Raw genomic sequence first — 19,070 nt, 5'->3', positions numbered from 1 at the left:
GAGTTTGAGAGCAGCCAGGCTCCCCTCCTCACAAGGTCAGAGCTGGGGGGCAGGATTTGGGGGGGGGGTTGAGGAGTGAGGAGGGAGAAGGTGCCCCCAAGTTCCCCCAGGCTCCCATTTCTACCCCCAGTAGCCTCCCCTTTCACTGCCCCCTGCTCAGCCCCACCCCAGCTCCAGCCCCCTCAGCCTCAGGGTTCCCCATTTTTTCTGTCCCCTCAGTTTCCCCCCCCCACATCCCCCCGCCCCACATTCCATGACCCGTAATGCCCCCAGCCCCACAGTCACCCCTCCCTGCCCCTATAGACACTCCAGGGGGGGCAGGATTGTTCCCCTCGCCCAGGCTGAGGCATTGGCCATCTTAGCCAGGGAGCAGCCTGGCCACCCTGCAAGGGCTGCAGGGGGTGACGGGGCGGCCATGTTAACTGAGGGCAGCTGGGGTCCCTTCTCTTGGGGAGCAATGGGAGATGGCAGCCATAGCTAGTGCGGGGCTCGCTGTGAGGGGGGACAGGTTGGAGATGCTGGGCTGTGCGGGGGGAAGGGGCCAGTGGTCTGTGAGGGGACATGGGCCAGGGGGCACAATGCGAGGAGGAGGGGTGTGGGGTGACATAAGCTAAACTGGGAGACTCGGAGGGGTCAGGCCTGGGGGGGGTCATGCTGAAGGGAGGCGGTCAGGCCATGGGTTGTGGGGAATGACCCTGCTTTGCAATGAATCTGCTGCTCGTCTCCCTTCTTCTCCGGGGCTGGGGGTGAAGGCTCCCGGGGGTCTGTTGAGCAGGGGGGTCGGGGTCCTGTGACGAGGGGGCTGATTGAAGGAGGCTCATGGGAACCCGTTGGCCGGGAAGCTGAAGCACTTTTAATGCAGCCCTGGCCTGGCCCAGTGCTGTGTGCGAGCCCTGGAGGGGCGACACCACGACTGTTACACCAGGAGTCCTGGCCCCAGCTCCACCCCCCGGCTCTAACCACTAGTCCCCACTCCTCTGCCAGAGCCCAGAACTGAGTCATGACCCCCAGCTTCCTCCTGCCCTCTAGCCAATGGCGTATAAACAAAGCCTGTGTCACGTCCCTCTCTAGGGGCCTGGGCACATAACCACTGACAGTGTCTCCTCCAGCTCGGGGGTAGGGTCTCTGCAGGGGCATTAGAAGGTCCCTGGGTCTCTCCCAGCTGGGTGCACGGGATGGAATTTCTCTTGCTCCAGTTTTCCTTTCAACCCGGTTTATTTAATTCACACGCTGAGAAAAGACCCTTTGAACCAGGCGTTACAGCGTAAAGCCGTCCTCCCTGCTCAGTTATGGTGCAAGGGGCAGCAAACCCAGGTGTTCCCCATCACGCCCGCTCCTCACACGGTGCCAGGGCAGGTGTTGTGCGTGTGGGCAGGTTTGCAGGCTGAGCAGGAAGGCTGCAGAGTCAAACCCTCCAGCACCGGGAAATGCAACAGATACAACCTAAACTCCACCCTCCCATGCACATGCATTACGAAGCCAGCCTTTAATTGCATGATCACGTATTAATTTTACCTACATGGGTCACCGGTGAGGTTTGATTCCAGAATGTAAGAAAGGACAGGATGGGAGGGGGGAATCTGCATGGAAATCGTGGTCAGGCGAAGATTGAAGACTAGACCCTGTGGTCTCCTGGCTCCCAGCCTGTTGCACCTTCCCCAAGGCTGCAGGAGAAATTGAGGGTGACCTGTCCCCGCTCCCCACAGACACAAACAAGCTGCGAGCTGCATGGTGATTGGCCAGGCTGAAGGTCTCAGGGTTTCCTTGGTTTTGCAATGACTGCTGCTTACTTTGGCTGCGTTAGATTTCGCCTGCAGATTAAAGACAAGATGTGATGGATGCAGGAAGAGACAAGACATCATCAACTTCCTCCAGCTGCAGCCACCGGCTGAGTTCCTTATTTGGGGCTTGGTGGAGCCAGGCACTGCGGCTTTGGTGGCAGCGCTGAGGGGCCCCCTCACTGCCCCATCATGGTGTCTGCTCTCACCGTCCTCTTCCTCGGTGAGTCTTGGAGACAGCCAGGGCGTGTGCCCATGGGGGGGAATCTGAGATCAGGCGTGTGCCCATGGGGGAATCTGAGACCTGGGAGTGTGCCCATGGTGGGATCTGAGACCAGAGTGTAGGATCCAGTCGCTCTGGGATCTGGTCCCTAACAAGATGTCTCCTCTCCAGGCTGCTGGCTGGCCGGGCAGAGCAAAGTGTCTAGAGGTGAGTATCTGTGCTGCTCAATGCTAAGTGTTAAGGATGGGGGGGGGGGAAGGTGGAGGGGAAAAGAGCAGCTGAGACCTGAACCTTCCCCCAAAACTCAGTTGGAGTTGACTCTGGATTGATCCCAGGGGACTGAGATCAGAACCCAGCCCTGCCTGCAGTGCAGTCAGGGGTAACTCCAGATTGATCCTGGGGGGCTGAGATCAGAACCCGGCTTTGCCCTAAGTGAAGTCAGGGGTGACTCTGGATCGACCCTGGGGGCACTGAGATCAGAATCCAGCCCTGCCCCCAGTTCAGTCAGGGGTGACTCCGGATTGACCCTGGGGGCGCTGAGATCAGAATCCATCCCACAGGTTCCCTGTAGATGCAGTGAGGTGTCTAACAAATTTATCTGAGCATAAGCTTTTGTGAGCTACAGCTCACTTCATCGGATGCAGGTGTCTGTTAGCCCTGGCGCTATCCCTGGGGCTGGGCACTAAGACACGTGGGGAGTAGTTTGTGTCTCCCCATCTCACTCCTGTGAACGCAGAGCTCCCTGCGCCCAGACCCTCCATCTCCGCCAGCCCCAGCGGGGTGATCGTCCCGGGGGCAGCCGTCACCATCTGCTGTCAGTGTCGGTGCGAGGCCAGGAGGTTATTTCTGTATAAGGATGGAATCCAAATCCAGGAGCTGGACGCTGCTGGGGACGGGGGTGAATTCACCATCCCCAGCGCCAGACGGGAAGACGCAGGGTTCTACCACTGCAGATCTCGCTCCAGATCGGAGCCGGAGCCCCATGATTACCTGCGGATTGTTGTAGCAGGTGAGGGTCCCGGGGAGCGGGGACAGAGTCATGGGGGGGGTTCCCAGCCGCTGTAGATTCAGGACTGACGCGGGGGGGATCCCTGCCCCCAGGGGTCCTTGGGGTGTCACTTACTTCCCCGGGCTTCCATTTCCCCTTGTATGAATCATCCTCCCTGCACCTTGTGTCTGGTTACAGAGTCGAGGTTGGCTTTAGGGTGGGGGCTTTTTCTCACTGTGCCTGTGCAGCTCCCAGCACCTCTGACTGCCAGGCCCCCCCAGCTCTAACCACTAGACGCCACTCCCTTCCCAGAGCCAGGGACAGAACCCAGGCGTCCTGGCTCCCAGGCTCGGGGGGACTATTAAGTGGATAGACAGGTACAGAGGGTGCTCTGGATTTAGGTCCTCAGGCAGTTTCGGTCATAGCTCCAAGAAATCTCTGGGATCTCGGAGAGGTTCCTCTGGCTGGGTTTTCTCCCAGGGGCCCCGGGTCTGGGACCGTGCGGCGAGGACAGGGCGCAGTGACTGTGCCAGGTCCTGTCTCACGGCCTGTCTCCTTCTCACTGCAGAGCTCAGCTACCCCAAACCCTCCATCTCCCTGAGCCCCAGCAGGGGAGTCACACTGGGGAGAACTGTGACCATCCGGTGTGAGTGTCGATGCCAGAAAGCGACGTTCCTCATGTATAAACTTGGAAACCCGGACGTACGGCGCTGGGCAGAGACTGCTGGGGACGTGGCTGAGTTTACCATCCACAACGTGAGCCAGAGACACACAGGGAGCTACAGCTGCCAATATGGCACCAAATTGGACCCCTCCGTCTGGTCGCATCCCAGCGACCCCGTGGAGCTGATGGTAGCAGGTGAGGGGCCCAGCTCAGTATCTTCGCTCTGTGAGAGGGTTCCCGGGGTGGGTCTATGGAACCGCTGGACCCTCTGTCCCACCAACCTGTGGTATCCCTCACAACTGTGATGCTGATGTCAAGCTACAAACCTCTGGCAGGTCCTGCACTTACCCAGCCATCCACAGCCAGGGACACACCCACTGGAGTTACAGGAATGATCTCCCAGCCTCTCACGAACCCTTAATAGGGTCGCGCCAGCTAAGTCCCTCCCAGATCCCGGGCCTGGTACCATCCTGCACTGGTCAGAAGCCTGGCCAGTGTCTGTTCATTACCCAGTCCGCCCCTCCCTCGATGGGGAGAGGACACGCACCAGCCTTTGTAACCTGAGCTGAGATTTCCCAGGCACTTCAACCGAAACACACTGTTTGAGATCAAATAGAAAAGAGATTTATTAACTCCAGAGAGATGGAGTTGAAGTGATTATAACTAGCAAGCAGAGATCAGAGTCAGTTACTTATGAAACAAAAATAAACTGGCAGTCTGAGTTCTACAAACTAACCAGGATTTGAATCAAACAGTGTCTCCCCCTGGTAGCTGGTACCCACAGGTCACAGATCTTCAGTACACAGACTGGAACTGCCTTCCTGCCGGGACCACCCTCCCCAGTTCAAAGTCTTTGTCCTCCAGACGTGTTTCCAGGGGCTGAGTTGTGCGGGGAGTGAGGCCAAGGGATGTTGTCACTTCCCCTCTTTATAGCTTCTTCCAGCTTACTGGGAAGATCTTCTGCTAGAGGTGGGTCAATGCTCTCTCTGCGATAGTCCTTAGGGGACCCACACTGAAGGGAATCCACTCTCCCATCACAGCCCCACACCCAGCTAGACGCTCAGGGGGTGCCTGTCCCAATGGGATGCTCAGAGCCGGCTCTGCCCTGAACCCTGGGCCCAGCAGAGGGGACACCCGGCTGGGGAGCTGGGACGGAGTCACTGGGAGGTTCCCAGCCAGGGGGGAGCAACAGCTGCTGGAGGTTCGGGGCCAAGAGAGGGAGGATCTCTGCCCCCAGGGGGAACTGCAGAGCAGGGACCTCTTCCAGGGGGATGCTCCCCCGGCTGCCCTGCTCTAGGGATGCACAAAGGAGCCAGGGCCAAGGGGCTGTGCAGCCAGCACTTGCCCCAGCGCTGAATTCACCCCCCACCTGCCCGGACAATTGAACCCATAACATACGCTGGGTGATGGGGTGAGTGGCCCAGTCACTGAGTCACCATTTCAGCCCCTTCCCACCCCAGGCCTGGGTGCTGGTTTAATCCCACAGAGGGAACTGACCCAGCTGGGCCCTGGCAGCCAGATCCCTCCCCTCCCCCTCCCCCCCCCAATGGAGCTGGAGGGAGAAGGTGGGTGGGAGAAATGGAACATTTCACCCCCCAGGGAACAGGGTTCCCGGATCAGACACCCACGGGGCCATTCAGGCTGTTTGGAGGGGGACAGTCCCAGAAGACAGAACTGATGGGTTCAAGTCTTCTACACAGAGGATGGTGGATTGATCCATGGGGACCTATGGTCACCAGTCTGTGGGAATGTGGGTCTGTGGGAAGGTAGGGTGGTGGACAGATGGGAGTGCGTCTGATGAGGGATAGAAAGATGGACGAAGACCTTGTCTACATGAAAACTGGACCCAAAATGATGAATCCAGTGTCATTCCCAATCTCCGCTGGTGATCTCAGAGCATGTCTGGGCTGTTGGAATTCGCGCCCCCTGGTTTGATACAGCCCTGTTTGGCAGACGAGCTCCCCTTTAGCTCTATAGACACAGGGGCGTCCTCCTCCGAAATAGGAACAGCCGTGCCCAGAGCTGCTCTGCAGTGACTCCAGGTGTGAATGGCATCTGAGTGGAGCAGTGACCGTCTCTGTGTCTGGTGTCCGTACAGCTCTGAGCACACGGGGCCCAGGACAGGGGCTCCTGGTAATTAATACTAGTAATTAATGATTGCAGTTCCAGTTCTGTGGAGCCAGGCAGGGGCTGTATCTGTGCTGAGGGTCTCGCTGGGCTGATCCTCCCCTCCTGCGATCCCTGGGGCACTGAGCCAGCCTGAATCCCTGGGTCCCATCTTCTCCCTCAGCTCAGGGAAAAGCCCCCATCACTGGTTTCCCTGTATAACTAACCCCAGACACCAGGGCTCCAGCTTTCTCACCCCTGCGCCCCAGACCCTGACAGACGCTGGTTCTACTCCCGCAGGGGGAACCAACCTGACTCAGCTGATAATGGTGCCGGCTCCGACTCACCCAGGCAGTGCGTGGCCAGGTACTGGGGCTGGGGGCAGGAAATCACCATCAACTCCCCCAGAAACAGGTTTGTGCTGTCCTAGCAGCCGCCCCCAGGGGGAGCCACAAAGGGCTGTTTGGGTGTGATGGGCGAAGATCTCCACAGCGAATGCCCTATCTGGGCTGACAGCCCCCCAACTCATTTCATATGCTGGGGGGATATCACGGGACAGATACCAGATTGGCTTGGTGAGGGCAGAGCCCAGGAGAGCTTCCCCACAATGCACAGCCCCACCCCGGGGGCCCCACAGACCGGGATGCTGTGCTACCCCCTGGCACCACAAAGCCACCCATGTGGGGCACAACTCGGTGCATATCCCCCTGGGAGAACAGGACCGGGGACAGAGAGCCGGGATAACAGTCCCATGCATCCCATCTGTCTGCCTGTGTCTGCAGATAGCCCGGGGGAACGGCTCAGAAGCAGGGCTCTCCCTTTGCAGGGTTCTGCCCAGCAGGGGGGTTAACTCTGGCACCTATCAATTCAGATAGACATGGTGTTAACACTTGAACCCATCCATTCAGAGTGACACGTTGTTGACTCTGGAACCTAATGACGGCTGTTGCGATGACAGCACCGTTACGTTTTCCGCTGATGATCGCTTCAGCGGAGCATAATTCTTCCAATGATCTCAAAGCACCCTCCCCAGCCACAAGCTCCACCCACTGCCGTCGCCCCACCCACATGATTGCTACGCAGAAGTGAGCTGAAGCTGCAGGGAAATTCCCGGGACAGGGGCGGGACCCAGGGAGCCGGGGTGTGGGATTCGGGCCCAGCTGGCTTCACTGGGTACATGGGGCCTGGGGTTCATCCCCCTACACACACTCTGCCCTCTCCCCAAGACAACCCTTTGTCATTGGCAGTGAACACCCCCCCAACCACTATTACCCAGCATCCCCTCTGCTCCTGCCCCTCCCAGCTCCATAGCATATTCTGCTGTGGGTCCCTGAGGCCTTGAGGGGGCGGGGCTGGGGTAGCAGGTAATGAACCAGCCGCTCTTCTTCCCAGGTGGAACGGAACCAAGCGCAGCACCGGAGCTGAGCAGCCCTGTCATCGCCGGGGTGAGCGCAGCGGCCGCCAGCCTCCTCGTTCTCCTGGGCATCCTCTGCCACAGAAGAACCCGAGGAAGTGAGTGCCCGGCCCAGCGAGGGAAGGGTTAAACCCGCTGCTAAGCCGGGCTGGAAAGGGGTCACCGCTTGGGTGGGAGACAGGCCAGGAAACCAAGGGGGTGGAGCAGGGGGCCCAGCAGGGGGCACTCTCCCCTGGCAGAGAGAGCTGGCGCCCCTAGGGGGCACTGTGCTGCAGGGGGCGGAGGACTCCATAGGGGGTGCTGTGCTGCAGGCAGTGGGGGGCTCCATAGGGGGTGCTGTGCTGCAGGGAGTGGGGGGCTCCATAGGGGGTGCTGTGCTGCAGGGGGCGGAGGACTCCATAGGGGGTGCTGTGCTGCAGGGAGTGAGGGGCTCCATAGGGGGTGCTGTGCTGCAGGGAGTGGGGGGCTCCATAGGGGGTGCTGTGCTGCAGGGGGCGGAGGACTCCATAGGGGGTGCTGTGCTGCAGGCAGTGGGGGGCTCCATAGGGGGTGCTGTGCTGCAGGGGGCGGAGGACTCCATAGGGGGTGCTGTGCTGCAGGCAGTGGGGGGCTCCATAGGGGGTGCTGTGCTGCAGGGAGTGGGGGGCTCCATAGGGGGTGCTGTGCTGCAGGTAGTGGGGGGCTCCATAGTGGGCACTGTGCTGCAGGGGGCGGAGGACTCCATAGGGGGTGCTGTGCTGCAGGCAGTGGGGGGCTCCATAGGGGGCACTGTGCTGCAGGGAGTGAGGGGCTCCATAGGGGGTGCTGTGCTGCAGGGAGTGAGGGGCTCCATAGGGGGCGCTGTGCTGCAGGGAGTGGGGGGCTCCATAGGGGGCGCTGTGCTGCAGGGGGCGGAGGACTCCATAGGGGGTGCTGTGCTGCAGGCAGTGGGGGGCTCCATAGGGGGTGCTGTGCTGCAGGCAGTGGGGGGCTCCATAGGGGGTGCTGTGCTGCAGGGAGTGGGGGTCTCCATAGGGGGTGCTGTGCTGCAGGGGGCGGAGGACTCCATAGGGGGTGCTGTGCTGCAGGGAGTGGGGGGCTCCATAGGGGGTGCTGTGCTGCAGGGGGCGAGTCTCAGCCTGTCTCTAGGGTATCCAGGCAGAGCGATGAGGGGGATTCCCTCCCTCCTGAGCCCCCTGTCCTGGCTGCCCTATGGGGCTGAGGGGCAGGGCTGGTACATGGGGATCCAGGTCGACTTATGGACGATTCTGCTTCCTGTCTCTGCAGGGAAAGGACCAACACCAAGAGAGAGCAGGTGAGACCCCCTCTGCTCCCCTCAATCTACCTGTTCCAGGACACAGGACTCCTGGTTCTCTCCCTGGCTCGGGCAGGGGAGTGGGGTCTAGTGGGTTGGAGCAGGGGGGCTGGGAGACAGGACTCCTGGGTTTGTTATGATCTCTCTCTCTTTGTCCCTGTAGAGAGTCCAAGGCTGCAGCCACAGTCGGTAAGTCACACACGAGGGGGCAGCCATGGGGAGGAGGGAAGGGGAGAAGAGGGGAGAGGTGGGTGTCCCCTGGTGGGGGCTGTGTCCTGAGCGGGGGAGGACACGCTGATGTGGGGTGCAGCCTGTGTGTTGCTGTGGGACGAGGCATCTCTGCCCTGTCTCACTGCATCCCCTTGGGGGTGCCCCTGCCTTGCTCTGTGCCTCAGTTTCCCCTGCTGCACCATGAAGCTAGTGACCCTGCCCCAGCCCAGTGTGCTGGGGGGAAGGTGGGCCACTCTGCAAAGGGCTGAGATGTGGGGTGGGAGGCCAGGCCCCGGGCCCTGATCTGGACCCAGTCCCTCACTGGGACTGTCTCTGTTCCACAGACACCCTTATGTGCCAAGGGAAGCAGCTGGATGTCCTGGTAAGTGCTCCCCACTCCCCAAGATATCCACCGCCCCACCAATCTGGCCCTTTGTGGGCCCCACTAGAGCAACAGGGATCAGCAACAGGGCTCCCCCCGGGATCGGGGGACAGAAGGGAGGGGGGAGACCCAGAACACTGAGAATAAGAGGCTGATCTTGCATCCCACAAACTCACCCCCCCCCCGCAAACCTTCCCCCCAAATGTTTGCATTTGTCTGAGGTTTGCAGAGGGTCAGCAGAATTCCAGGGCGGGCAGGTGCGGCACGGGCCAGGGAGGATTTCCCTGATCTCTGTCCCATGGGGCTCTATGGGCTGGAGTGTCCGTGGAGAGGGGGTGGGAGGAAGCGCTGCTCTCCAGAGCCCACCGCTGGACAGGACAGAGCGTGTCAGAGCAGCTGTGCGCGTGTGTGAACGTCGCTGCCCCCTGGTGGAGGGGTTGGGACTGCTCTGCTGCTGTGTACACCTGCTCCCTCAGGGAGGTGGGGGGAGCACACACATCTGTGTGCTACGCTGGCGTAAGTTCACCTGTGTGTGTGTGCAAATCTCTGTGTGTGCGCACATCGCTATGTGCAGTGTGGCTCTGTGTGTGTTGGTGTTGGCACACACACACACACACTACACACAGTGACTCTCTCCCCTCCCAGCCCCAGGAGCCTGGGACCGAGGGACTCACCTACGCTGAGCTGGACTGCCAGATGCTGCAGGTCAAGCAGGGGGGGCCGGCCCGTGCCCCCGAGCCTGTCCTATATGCCGCCATCAACGTGAGCTGGGGCCCCCACGGGCAGCACCCCCGGGACGCAGGGGGCACCCTCCCCCCACCCCCATAGTGTGATCCTGGGGGGGAGTCACCTCACACAGAGAACAGATTACGTGTATAGCCCCCCCGGAAACCCTCCAACAGCTGGTGCTGCCCCACCCAGCCCCACATGTGGAGGGTCATGGAGGTTCACCACCAGGGGAGGGACAGGACGCAGCAAGGAGGCTGTTTGTGTTATTTTGCATCCTGTTAATCTCCAGATTTGTAATAAACACAGAACCACAAACTGCCCCCCTCAGGTACCCCACAACCCCCCTGTCTCCGCACTGGCAGTGTGTGTCACACCTGGGGCAGACAGGATCGCTTCTCCCATTTTCCAGGCGTGCCCCTTACCCAGGTGCTGGATATAACTTGAGGGCTGGGTTAGGGGCCTGCCTGGGACATGGGAGAAGTGGGGGAACGGAAACTTGTGACCTAAAATTGGGGTTGTCGGAAATGAAGCTTCATTGGTGGATAAAATATTGCGGGGATGGGCTGTGCCATCCACCACCCTTTGGGGGCCTTAAAGAAAGAGACTCACTTCAACATCCTGGCTGCCAACCCCTGTCTCCTGGGCCCCCCGGGCCGTCTGGACCCTGCTCCTCAGAGACATCCTGAGCAGAGCGGCTGGAGAGAGGGACCCCAATGCCATCGCCCCTCCCCCGGCTGAACCCCCAACCCGGGAGGAAACCGGGTCAGACTTTAACAGCAGCCGCAGCGATACCGGCTCCAGCCCAGCTCCGCCGGCTCCTCTGCCCCCCAGGACAAGTCGCTAGCGTCTCTGGGGCCAGCGGGGAGACGCCCAAACCTGGGGGATTTTCCAGCTAGAGACTCGCTCCAGCGAACGAGGTTGGGGCTGGAACAAACCCCGCGTTTCACACGGTGCCTGCCATGGCTCCCCTGGTTCCTGCTCTGCTGTAACAGCCAGTCCCAGGGGTCAATGGGGGTTTGCCGTGGAGCTGAGCAGGCTGCGGGCTCTGGACCCTGCCCCTGGCTCGTGTTTAACCCTGTTCAGTGTGGGGCAGGGTCTGGGGCGTGTTCGCACCTTGGCTCTTTATTGCATTTCCATGAACACAACAGGACAGAGAGCGATTTAGCCTCTGGCTCTTCTGGGCCCCCCCATGGCCGGCGTTTGTGGGGAGCCAGGTGCGGGAGAGCCAGGAGTTTGAGGGAAGTAGGTTGAGGGTATTGGGAGGGGGGCTGAGGGCAGAGGGGCTGGGATGGGGGACAGGAGTTTGAGGGCAGACAGGCTCCCCCTGCAGAAGGTCAGAGCTGTGGGGGGCAGGATTGTTGGAGGGTCTGAGGAGGAGGGGAAGGCAGCACCCCCTGAGTACCCTCTGAGCTGCCACTTCTACCCCCAGCAGTCTCCCCTGTCACTGCCCCCTGCTCAGCCTCCCCCCCATTCCAGCCTCCTCAGCCTCAGGGTCCCCCATTTTCTTTTCTGTCCCCTCAGTGTTCTCCCCACACAGTCACCCCTTCTCCTCTGTAGCGGTGGTCCCGGTGGGAGCTAGCTGAGGTCACTCCATCAGGGTGAACTGCAAACAGAACGGGGCGGACAAACCCCACAAGCTGGTGGATATTCCAAGATTTAGATTTCCCAAGCCAGCACAAAACAGCTTCAGTATCACCTCCCTGGTTACTCAGAAGTCCAAACAACACAGTTCCCTTAAAGTGCCCAGCCTCAGGCCTCCAGCCAGTACCCACGTCAACATATGATGTTGTCATAAATATAAAGGGAAGGGTAAACATCTTTAAAATCCCTCCTGGCCAGAGGAAAAACCCTTTCACCTGTAAAGGGTTAAGAAGCTAGGATAACCTCGCTGGCACCTGACCCAAATGACCAATGAGGAGACAAGATACTTTCAAATCTGGAGTGGGGAGAAACAAAGCTTTCTTTGTCTGTGTGATGCTTTTGCCGGGGACAGAACAGGAATAGAGTCTTAGAACTTAGTAAGTAATCTAGCTAGATATGCGTTAGATTCTGTTTGTTTAAATGGCTGAGAAAATAAGCTGAGCTGAATGGAATGTAGATTCCTGTTTTTGTGTCTTTTTGTAACTTAAGGTTTTGCCTAGAGGGATTCTCTATGTTTTGAATCTGATTACCCTGTAAGGTATTTACCATCCTGATTTTACAGAGGTGATTCTTTTACTTTTCTTCTTCAATTAAAATTCTTCTTTTAAGAACCTGATTGCTTTTTCATTGTTCTTAAGATCCCAGGGTTTGGGTCTGTGTTCACCTATGCAAATTGGTGAGGATTTTTTTCAAGCCTTCCCCAGGAAAGGGGGTGTAGAGTTTGGGGAGGATTTTGGGGGGAAAGACGTTTCCAAGCGGGCTCTTTCCCGGTTATATATCTGTTAGACGCTTGGTGGTGGCAGCAACAAAGTCCAAGGAAAAAAGGAAAATAGTTTGTACCTTGGGGAAGTTTTAACCTAAGCTGGTAAAAATAAGCTTAGGGGGGTTTCATGCAGGTCCCCACATCTGTACCCTAGAGTTCAGAGTGGGGAAGGAACCTTGACACTTGCTAATAGCTGTTAGCAAAGAGAGCACACCCAATCAGACAGTGAATTCTCTTAAGCAAGAGAAGTCAGGGTTTGATCCTTCAGGACAAGGAGAAAAGGAGAGACCTTAATTTTGCAAGGGAGAGCCATGAGTTAACCCTAAAAGGCCCAAACCCCAGTGGTATTGAGCCAAAGGTGTGGCAAGACAAACATGATTGTAGATGGATACTTGCAATGAATTTGTTGTTGTTGCTAATGGTAATTTTTGTAACTAATGTGTTGCTATTACCAAGAACTGTAAAAATGTCCAATGTGCCTAATCTTTTGAAAAAAAACCTTGAACATGTTAAAAGAAATACATGAAAACACACTTTGTTAAAAGGCCTTGTTATACTGATGTTTCACAGTTAATACCTGTAAATGTTATTGAAACTTTTCACAGGGGAAAAGACATTCCAGACCTGATGTGCTGTATGAAAAGGGAGACTGAGGCACACTACCAGATTACTTTCATGGCTAAATGCCAAGATTCCTATTGTATGGACAACATTAATATCTACATTGTCTTGATATTAATTGGGTTCCAAACATTTGCCAGAGCTTGTATGGATAAAGTTGCTATGTTCTTTAGCTCTTGGGAAAATCACTAGACACACAGGAACCATGCTGCAAGAGCAGATCCAATCCACTATTGTTCTACCTTGAGTTTGTAAAGAGATTCAATCATGTTATTGAACATGACTTTGATAAATCATTTCTATTATACGCTGGTACGGCTTCTAACCCAATACTAGCTGTAGTAAAACAGAACCAAGGGTGGGGAGCTCTTGGGATGCAGTCAGTGATGTTTGTGTCATCCCTTCTTGCATCAATTTTGCGTTGGGGAGTGGGAGTAGGGGGGTGAGGTTATTCACATAACCTGTGACGGTATAGATCATTGTTGCAACCACTGTTATATATTTGCAGCAAATATTGTACAAAGGTTGTTGTGTAAGAGGTTCCACTCCCTGCTCTTGTGTTATGTCTGTTTTAACTCCTCGTCTCGTAGTTGACACCCATACCGATAAAAAAGTTAGTGAAGCACTATGATTTGCTAAAAGTTATCTACAATAAGGGGGGTAGATGAGCATGCCTATAGAGAAAGAGGATTTTAACTAATATAAGGGAGGGGTGGGCTGCTTTATGAACAAATTTGTGACGCGACGGAACTGTTTATAAAAACCTATTAGTTTTACTTAGAGGCTGCTGGTTCTCTTTGGAGACGGGCCGCTCTCTATTGTTGTGTGCACTCTTCAATAAAGAGCTTTATGTTCAGACCTTGCTGGTGTTGCCTGTCTCTCTCCGGTCAGACAACGAACCGTGATAATAATCGCTTGATAATAAGAGTTGGGGATTGTGGGTTTGAGTCCCCTTTCCACCTAGGATGGGACAATTTGGCAGTAAATGCCTGGGGGATGCCCCGTTGTTTCTGATACTCAGAGATTGGAAGGGAATCTCTGGAACTACTGGGTTAACTAAATCAAAGATGAATAATTTATGTCAGGTTCAATGGCCAGCTTTCACCACTCATTTGTCCCCGACTAAGGACTGGCCGGCCTGCGGAACTTTTTCCGCAGACAGGATGGATTCCTTAAAAGATATTCTGGTTGATCTTAGACCGGGACAAATGGATTATTTGTTTGTATGGTATAATTATAAGCCAAAAGAAGGACGTATGGCTTTCAAAGCTGTTTGTATGGAAGAGTCAAGGACGTCCTCTTTCCTCCTCCTTTTCTTATTCATCTCAGGGGTCTCCAGCCCCGCTCTGTGCTATGCCTGCTTCTGCCCCTCCTCCGGCTTACCCTCGGCTTTCTGACCTATGCCCAGGACCAGTTGCAAGCCTTAAACCAGGACTTCCAGGCAGAAAAGGAAGCACTGGCTAAGCAAGTACCAGTCCTTCAGAGACTTGTCAAAATGTAACCATTTGTGCTCAGGATATGCCGTAACAACAGTGTGTCTGCCATAAGAGGAAATTAAATAGTTAAACCGCCAATTGGCCGTGTGTTCTGTCCAGGTGACAAGCCTCATGGGGGAGGACTCGGGTAGCCCTTGTGAGTGAGAATATTTAAGAGAAGAGACCAGGAGGGCTGGGGTAGTTAAGAAGCCCAGCCTCCTTGTGAAATTGGTAGTGGAACAAAGCTGGTGCTCATGGAAGGGACAGTTCAGAGAGAAAAACAGGATCGGGCCCAAGCGGGCAAGCAACAGATAGAGAGATTGGAAAACAGGTTGGAAACTTGGAGGGCATAGTGAAAAAAGAGGAGTAAATAATTACAGGAATGGAAAACGTAAATCCCGGAATAATACTTGGAATGTTAAAATCTGAGTTGATTGGGGTGTCGTTTTGGAGAATAAGCAAGTGATTTAAGGAAAGAAAGTGAGACATTAACTCTGTAGTTGCTGGAGGGAATTATGCTAAAGAAAAAGAATTTTTGGTTTCTTTGCAGCCATTCTGAAGGGAAAATGGGCCTTTTTTTCAAAGAAATGTCTGTAAATAAATCCAGGCAAAGAGACTATATGATTGAAATAATTTGGCTATGAAAAATTTAGTCAAATTAGCTAAAAGAACATAAGGGGTTTTACTGGAACTTAACCGCCCAAATGTATAAAGGAATGTAAATATATAATGCTATTTAATTAAGATCCTATTAGACTCTAAGGGGCTACAATAGTTGGTGTTTTCCTTTTTAGAGTTGTGTGTTGTGAAAACAGGAGGTAAAAGTAAAAGTCTGGTAAAGTTTATTGTGCCCTTTTTAAAGTAAAAATCTTTAAGTTGTGGGTCCAAAAGCAAGCCGAAAAGCATTTGTTTTAATGTAAATTACCTAACTGATAAGGTAAAAGCCACTGAAACCTGGGCTGCCTATGAAACAAATACAAGAAAATATGGGTAATTCCTCTGTTTTGCCTGCAATTAACAAGGGTATTTGTATAAAAAGGAAATATTTTAAGAATGACTGACTGCCCAGAAGGGGTAGATCTATGTTCTTTTTGTCTTTCAGAAAATCAGAGAAAACTGATGCCAGATGAAAAGCAATTCAACATATCAATTTACTGGCACAGTAGGAATTCTGTTCTGTGTTCTATGTCCTGTCTTGTGGTGTTTGTCTTGTGGCCAGAATTGCTGTGTTTAATTTTTCATAGGACAGTTTAGTTTAAAACTAAATAGAAGGGTTAAATTAAAATGCAGATACTTGTTTTATTCAATTTGGAATAAAAAGTGTTTGGATAATATCAGGAAAATGTAATATACTAAAGTTGAATACATTTGCTTAAGAAAGAAAAATAAATTTCATTGGCCAGATCTTTTAATTGGAAAAAAAATTGTTGTTAAAATTCACACACCAACAGTCTTTGGAAGCAAGGACATGAAAGGTTAACCCACTCCCCGTATTATACATGGGATCCTTCTGGCTACCTCAAATTGCTAGCCAGAGGGCTGGGGAGGGAGGAAAGCTATTGGACGCCAGAGGTTGTACCAAGTGGACTCCTCAAAAGTAGGTGTGCTTGTCCTGGCTTGTTGCTCCAAAGCTCCATAATAAAGTCATTTTACTAGAAGGGTGTATGTGGTATACATTGAACAATAAGACTAAAGTGCTGTATAATGGGCAATGTATATGTGTTCATTTTTGAACAAAGGTGTGTGAGTGGAAAGTGAAAGTTTCCTTTGCAGGTTAATAGAAGCCAAGAAGGGGAGAAGAAAAAGAACAAACGGAGGACGAGCTACTTCAACGCAGTAACTGGCAGGCTCGGTCCAAAGATAAGACGCTGGCCTGCCCAAGGACACTACTCTCAGCTGGGATTTTGCTAACAGCCAAGAAAGAAGGGGGCTTGAATGTGCCCAAGCATCTGTGAGATCTGTAAAACACTGATCCTGTATCAATAGGTAACCGCTTGGCCGATGAGGCTGCTAGAACCGCTGCCTTACAAAATACTCAATTAGATTTACGTTCACCTCTTTTAACCTGGCAACAGCAAGCCCCAGATAGTAAAAAAATAATCTGGGAAAAATGGGGAGCTAAGCCCAATTCCATGGGAATGTGGAAGTGTAATGGTCATTTTGTTTTACCTAAAAACCAACAGAGTGCAGTGATGGAACAGATCCACAAAAATACGCACTTGGGAGCAAATAAAATGGCCCAGATTATGTTAAAACAGTTTGTTTCCTCAGGACTTTACGAACTAGTCAGAAGGACAGTAGAAAAGTGTGCTCTGTGTCAGCAGTGTAGCCCAAGGGGTGTAAATAAGCAAGCACCACCTAGGGGTGCAGGTGGGCTCACAGACCTATGCAGCATGTACAGATTGATTTTACTGATTTACCTCCCTCTGAAGGAAAGCGGCATTTATTAGTCATAATAGACCGTTGGAAGCTTATTCCACCACTCGAGCGACTGCAACTGCTGTATGTAAGGTATTACTTAACGAAATTATACCAAGATTTGTCCCCCCCCCCCGAAATAATTGACTCAGACCAAGGTACTCATTTTACTGCAAAAATTTGTAACGAACTGACCGGTAGGAACAAAATGGGCCAGGTGGAGTGGATGAACGGAACTCTAAAAAATCTTTTGACAAAATTATGCCGGGAAGTCAATATGAGATGGACTAAAGTCCTTCCTCTAGCTCTCTACACCATTCAAACAACTCCGAGTGCCAGAACTAAACTGACACCTTACGAAATCCTGTTTGGATATATACCCCCAACCTTCGCTCCTTTGATATCAGTTCCCAATGATACTGATATGACCAAAGCCACAGAGACTTATGTGAAAGAATTGCAGAGACATCTACTGACATTGCAACAATACTCTGCCCACTCCCAGTCCTTACCTTTGTGGGAATCTGTTCATTCTTTTTTACCAGGTGATCCTGTGTGGATAAAAGCATATCAGAAGACTCCGCTTCAACCACAGTGGCTGGGACTCTTTGAAACCCTTCTGGTGAGCCCTACCGCTATCCGACTGAAGGAGCTACCCACCTGGATCCATCATACCAGAGTCAAGAGGAGCACCGCTAGGGAACCTGACCTGTAAAAAGATTCCCCAGAAGCAGTTGGCGTCGGACTTTGAGGAAGCTACGCACATTCATCCCACCATGAACTGGGTGAATCAGAAGCAGACGACATCTGTGCTCAAGACAAATGGACTGCTACCCCTTTGGGCGACCTGAAGCTCCGGCTGCAGCTAAAAAAAACCTTGAGTTGGTGGTGCCCTCTCAGGGAAGGATGGCCCCGTTCTCTAAACTGGGTTCTTGTGTTTTTAATCTGTTTGTTATTTGTTATTTTTTTTTTTTTTGGTGGTATGGGGAGTTGAGACTATAGAATCACACAGTTCTAACACATTTATACGTCTTGCCCATGAAATGAAATCTCGTATGCCAGCCCTACAAAACACTTCATGCTGGGTGTGCCCATTAGTACCAGCAGATAGCCAAAAAAGTCTTCCCATGGTTCCTATTCCCCTTAGTGCAATGAATATGACCTGGACCCCGTCCTGAAAAAATTCTTCAGGCAATTGAAATATTACCTGGGCTGATACCGGCATCTCTGAAAGCAGGTATCTAATAGTTTGGAAACGAGTTGGTCAATGGTGCCTCTTAAGAGAAGGGAAAATAACTTTGGGTAATAGTGAGTGCACAGCCTACTTTAATGGCACTCATTTCGGGAGTAAAAGAGGTCCTAATATCTCTCTCCTGGATGGGGCAACCTCTTGCATCTCCGCGTGATATAGATTTGCAGGTAACAAGTGCAGTCTGCATGGGGAAAAACATTTTTTGTATAAAGATCATAAGTTGATTGAGCATTACGTTATAAATTGTACGCTTGGGTATAACCTGCCAACTCATACTTTGTGTTTATGTTCCTCTAACGCCTCCGCGGCTAAATTCTCCCTCCTCCCATCTTGGACCGGATGGTACGAACGTATTAATAATACCTGGTCCAAAGTCACTCCTACCCTTTTTGGAGTATACTGGGTGTGTGGTAACAAGGCATACTTAGCCCTCCCTCCTTCATGGAGTGGATCCTGCTACTTGGCTTGGTTAGAACCACCTGTAGTATATCGCACATGTCACCCTAAAGGGAAAATCAGAAATGTAAGAGGGGCTGAGGAAGATGCAAATGACTCTCGCCCCCTTACTTGGTGTGCCCTCAATGACTGGACGGGTGCTTGTGCAGGATTTGTCTTCGCCTGTGGAGGTGCCACTTGGAATATTGGGGAAGGAGTCATGAGACTTCAGGGAGTGTTGGAGATGATGGCAAATACTACTACCGATGCCTTGGTAGACTTGGCAACCGAACAAAAAAAATTAAGGCAGATGGTTCTCCAAAACCGCTTGGCATTAGATATTTTGCTGGCCTCTCAGGGAGAAACATGTACGTTAATTGGGCAAGAATGCTGTGTATATGTTCCGGACGTTTATAGCACCACCTGGGAAAGAGCAAACCACCTTGTGCAAGTTGCAAAAGACCATGGAGGAGAGCAAGTCAACTCATGGTGGGGCAATTTGTTCAATTGGGTTCCAGATATAGGTGGCTGGTTACATAACTTGCTTTGCAGTGCCGTTGTAATTGTTTGTGGCCTAATAGTTTTGTATGTTATGTTAAGATGTGGCTGTTAGATGGGTACCAAGCTGTGCCCTACCAACCAGTGAATATTTTTAAGTCACTCCACACAGAGACCAG

General features: G+C 53.2%; 1 protein-coding gene across 1 annotated transcript; it reads left to right on the top strand.

Moving 5' to 3' along the window:
* Positions 1–1,925: 1,925 nt before the first annotated feature.
* Positions 1,926–11,035, top strand: LOC140902208 (T-cell-interacting, activating receptor on myeloid cells protein 1-like). The gene is given in 11 exon segments (XM_073322052.2): positions 1,926–2,001; positions 2,173–2,208; positions 2,738–3,010; positions 3,558–3,848; positions 6,060–6,125; positions 7,152–7,271; positions 8,440–8,467; positions 8,631–8,656; positions 9,022–9,059; positions 9,705–9,860; positions 9,862–11,035. Coding segments are annotated over 11 exon segments (1,431 nt in total). The 5' UTR covers positions 1,926–1,970; the 3' UTR covers positions 10,228–11,035.
* Positions 11,036–19,070: the final 8,035 nt, after the last annotated feature.

Source organism: Lepidochelys kempii, chromosome 23 (genome assembly GCF_965140285.1).
Source record: "Lepidochelys kempii isolate rLepKem1 chromosome 23, rLepKem1.hap1, whole genome shotgun sequence".
NCBI lineage: Eukaryota > Metazoa > Chordata > Testudines > Cheloniidae > Lepidochelys > Lepidochelys kempii.
This window is presented reverse-complemented; position numbering and strand designations above follow the sequence as displayed.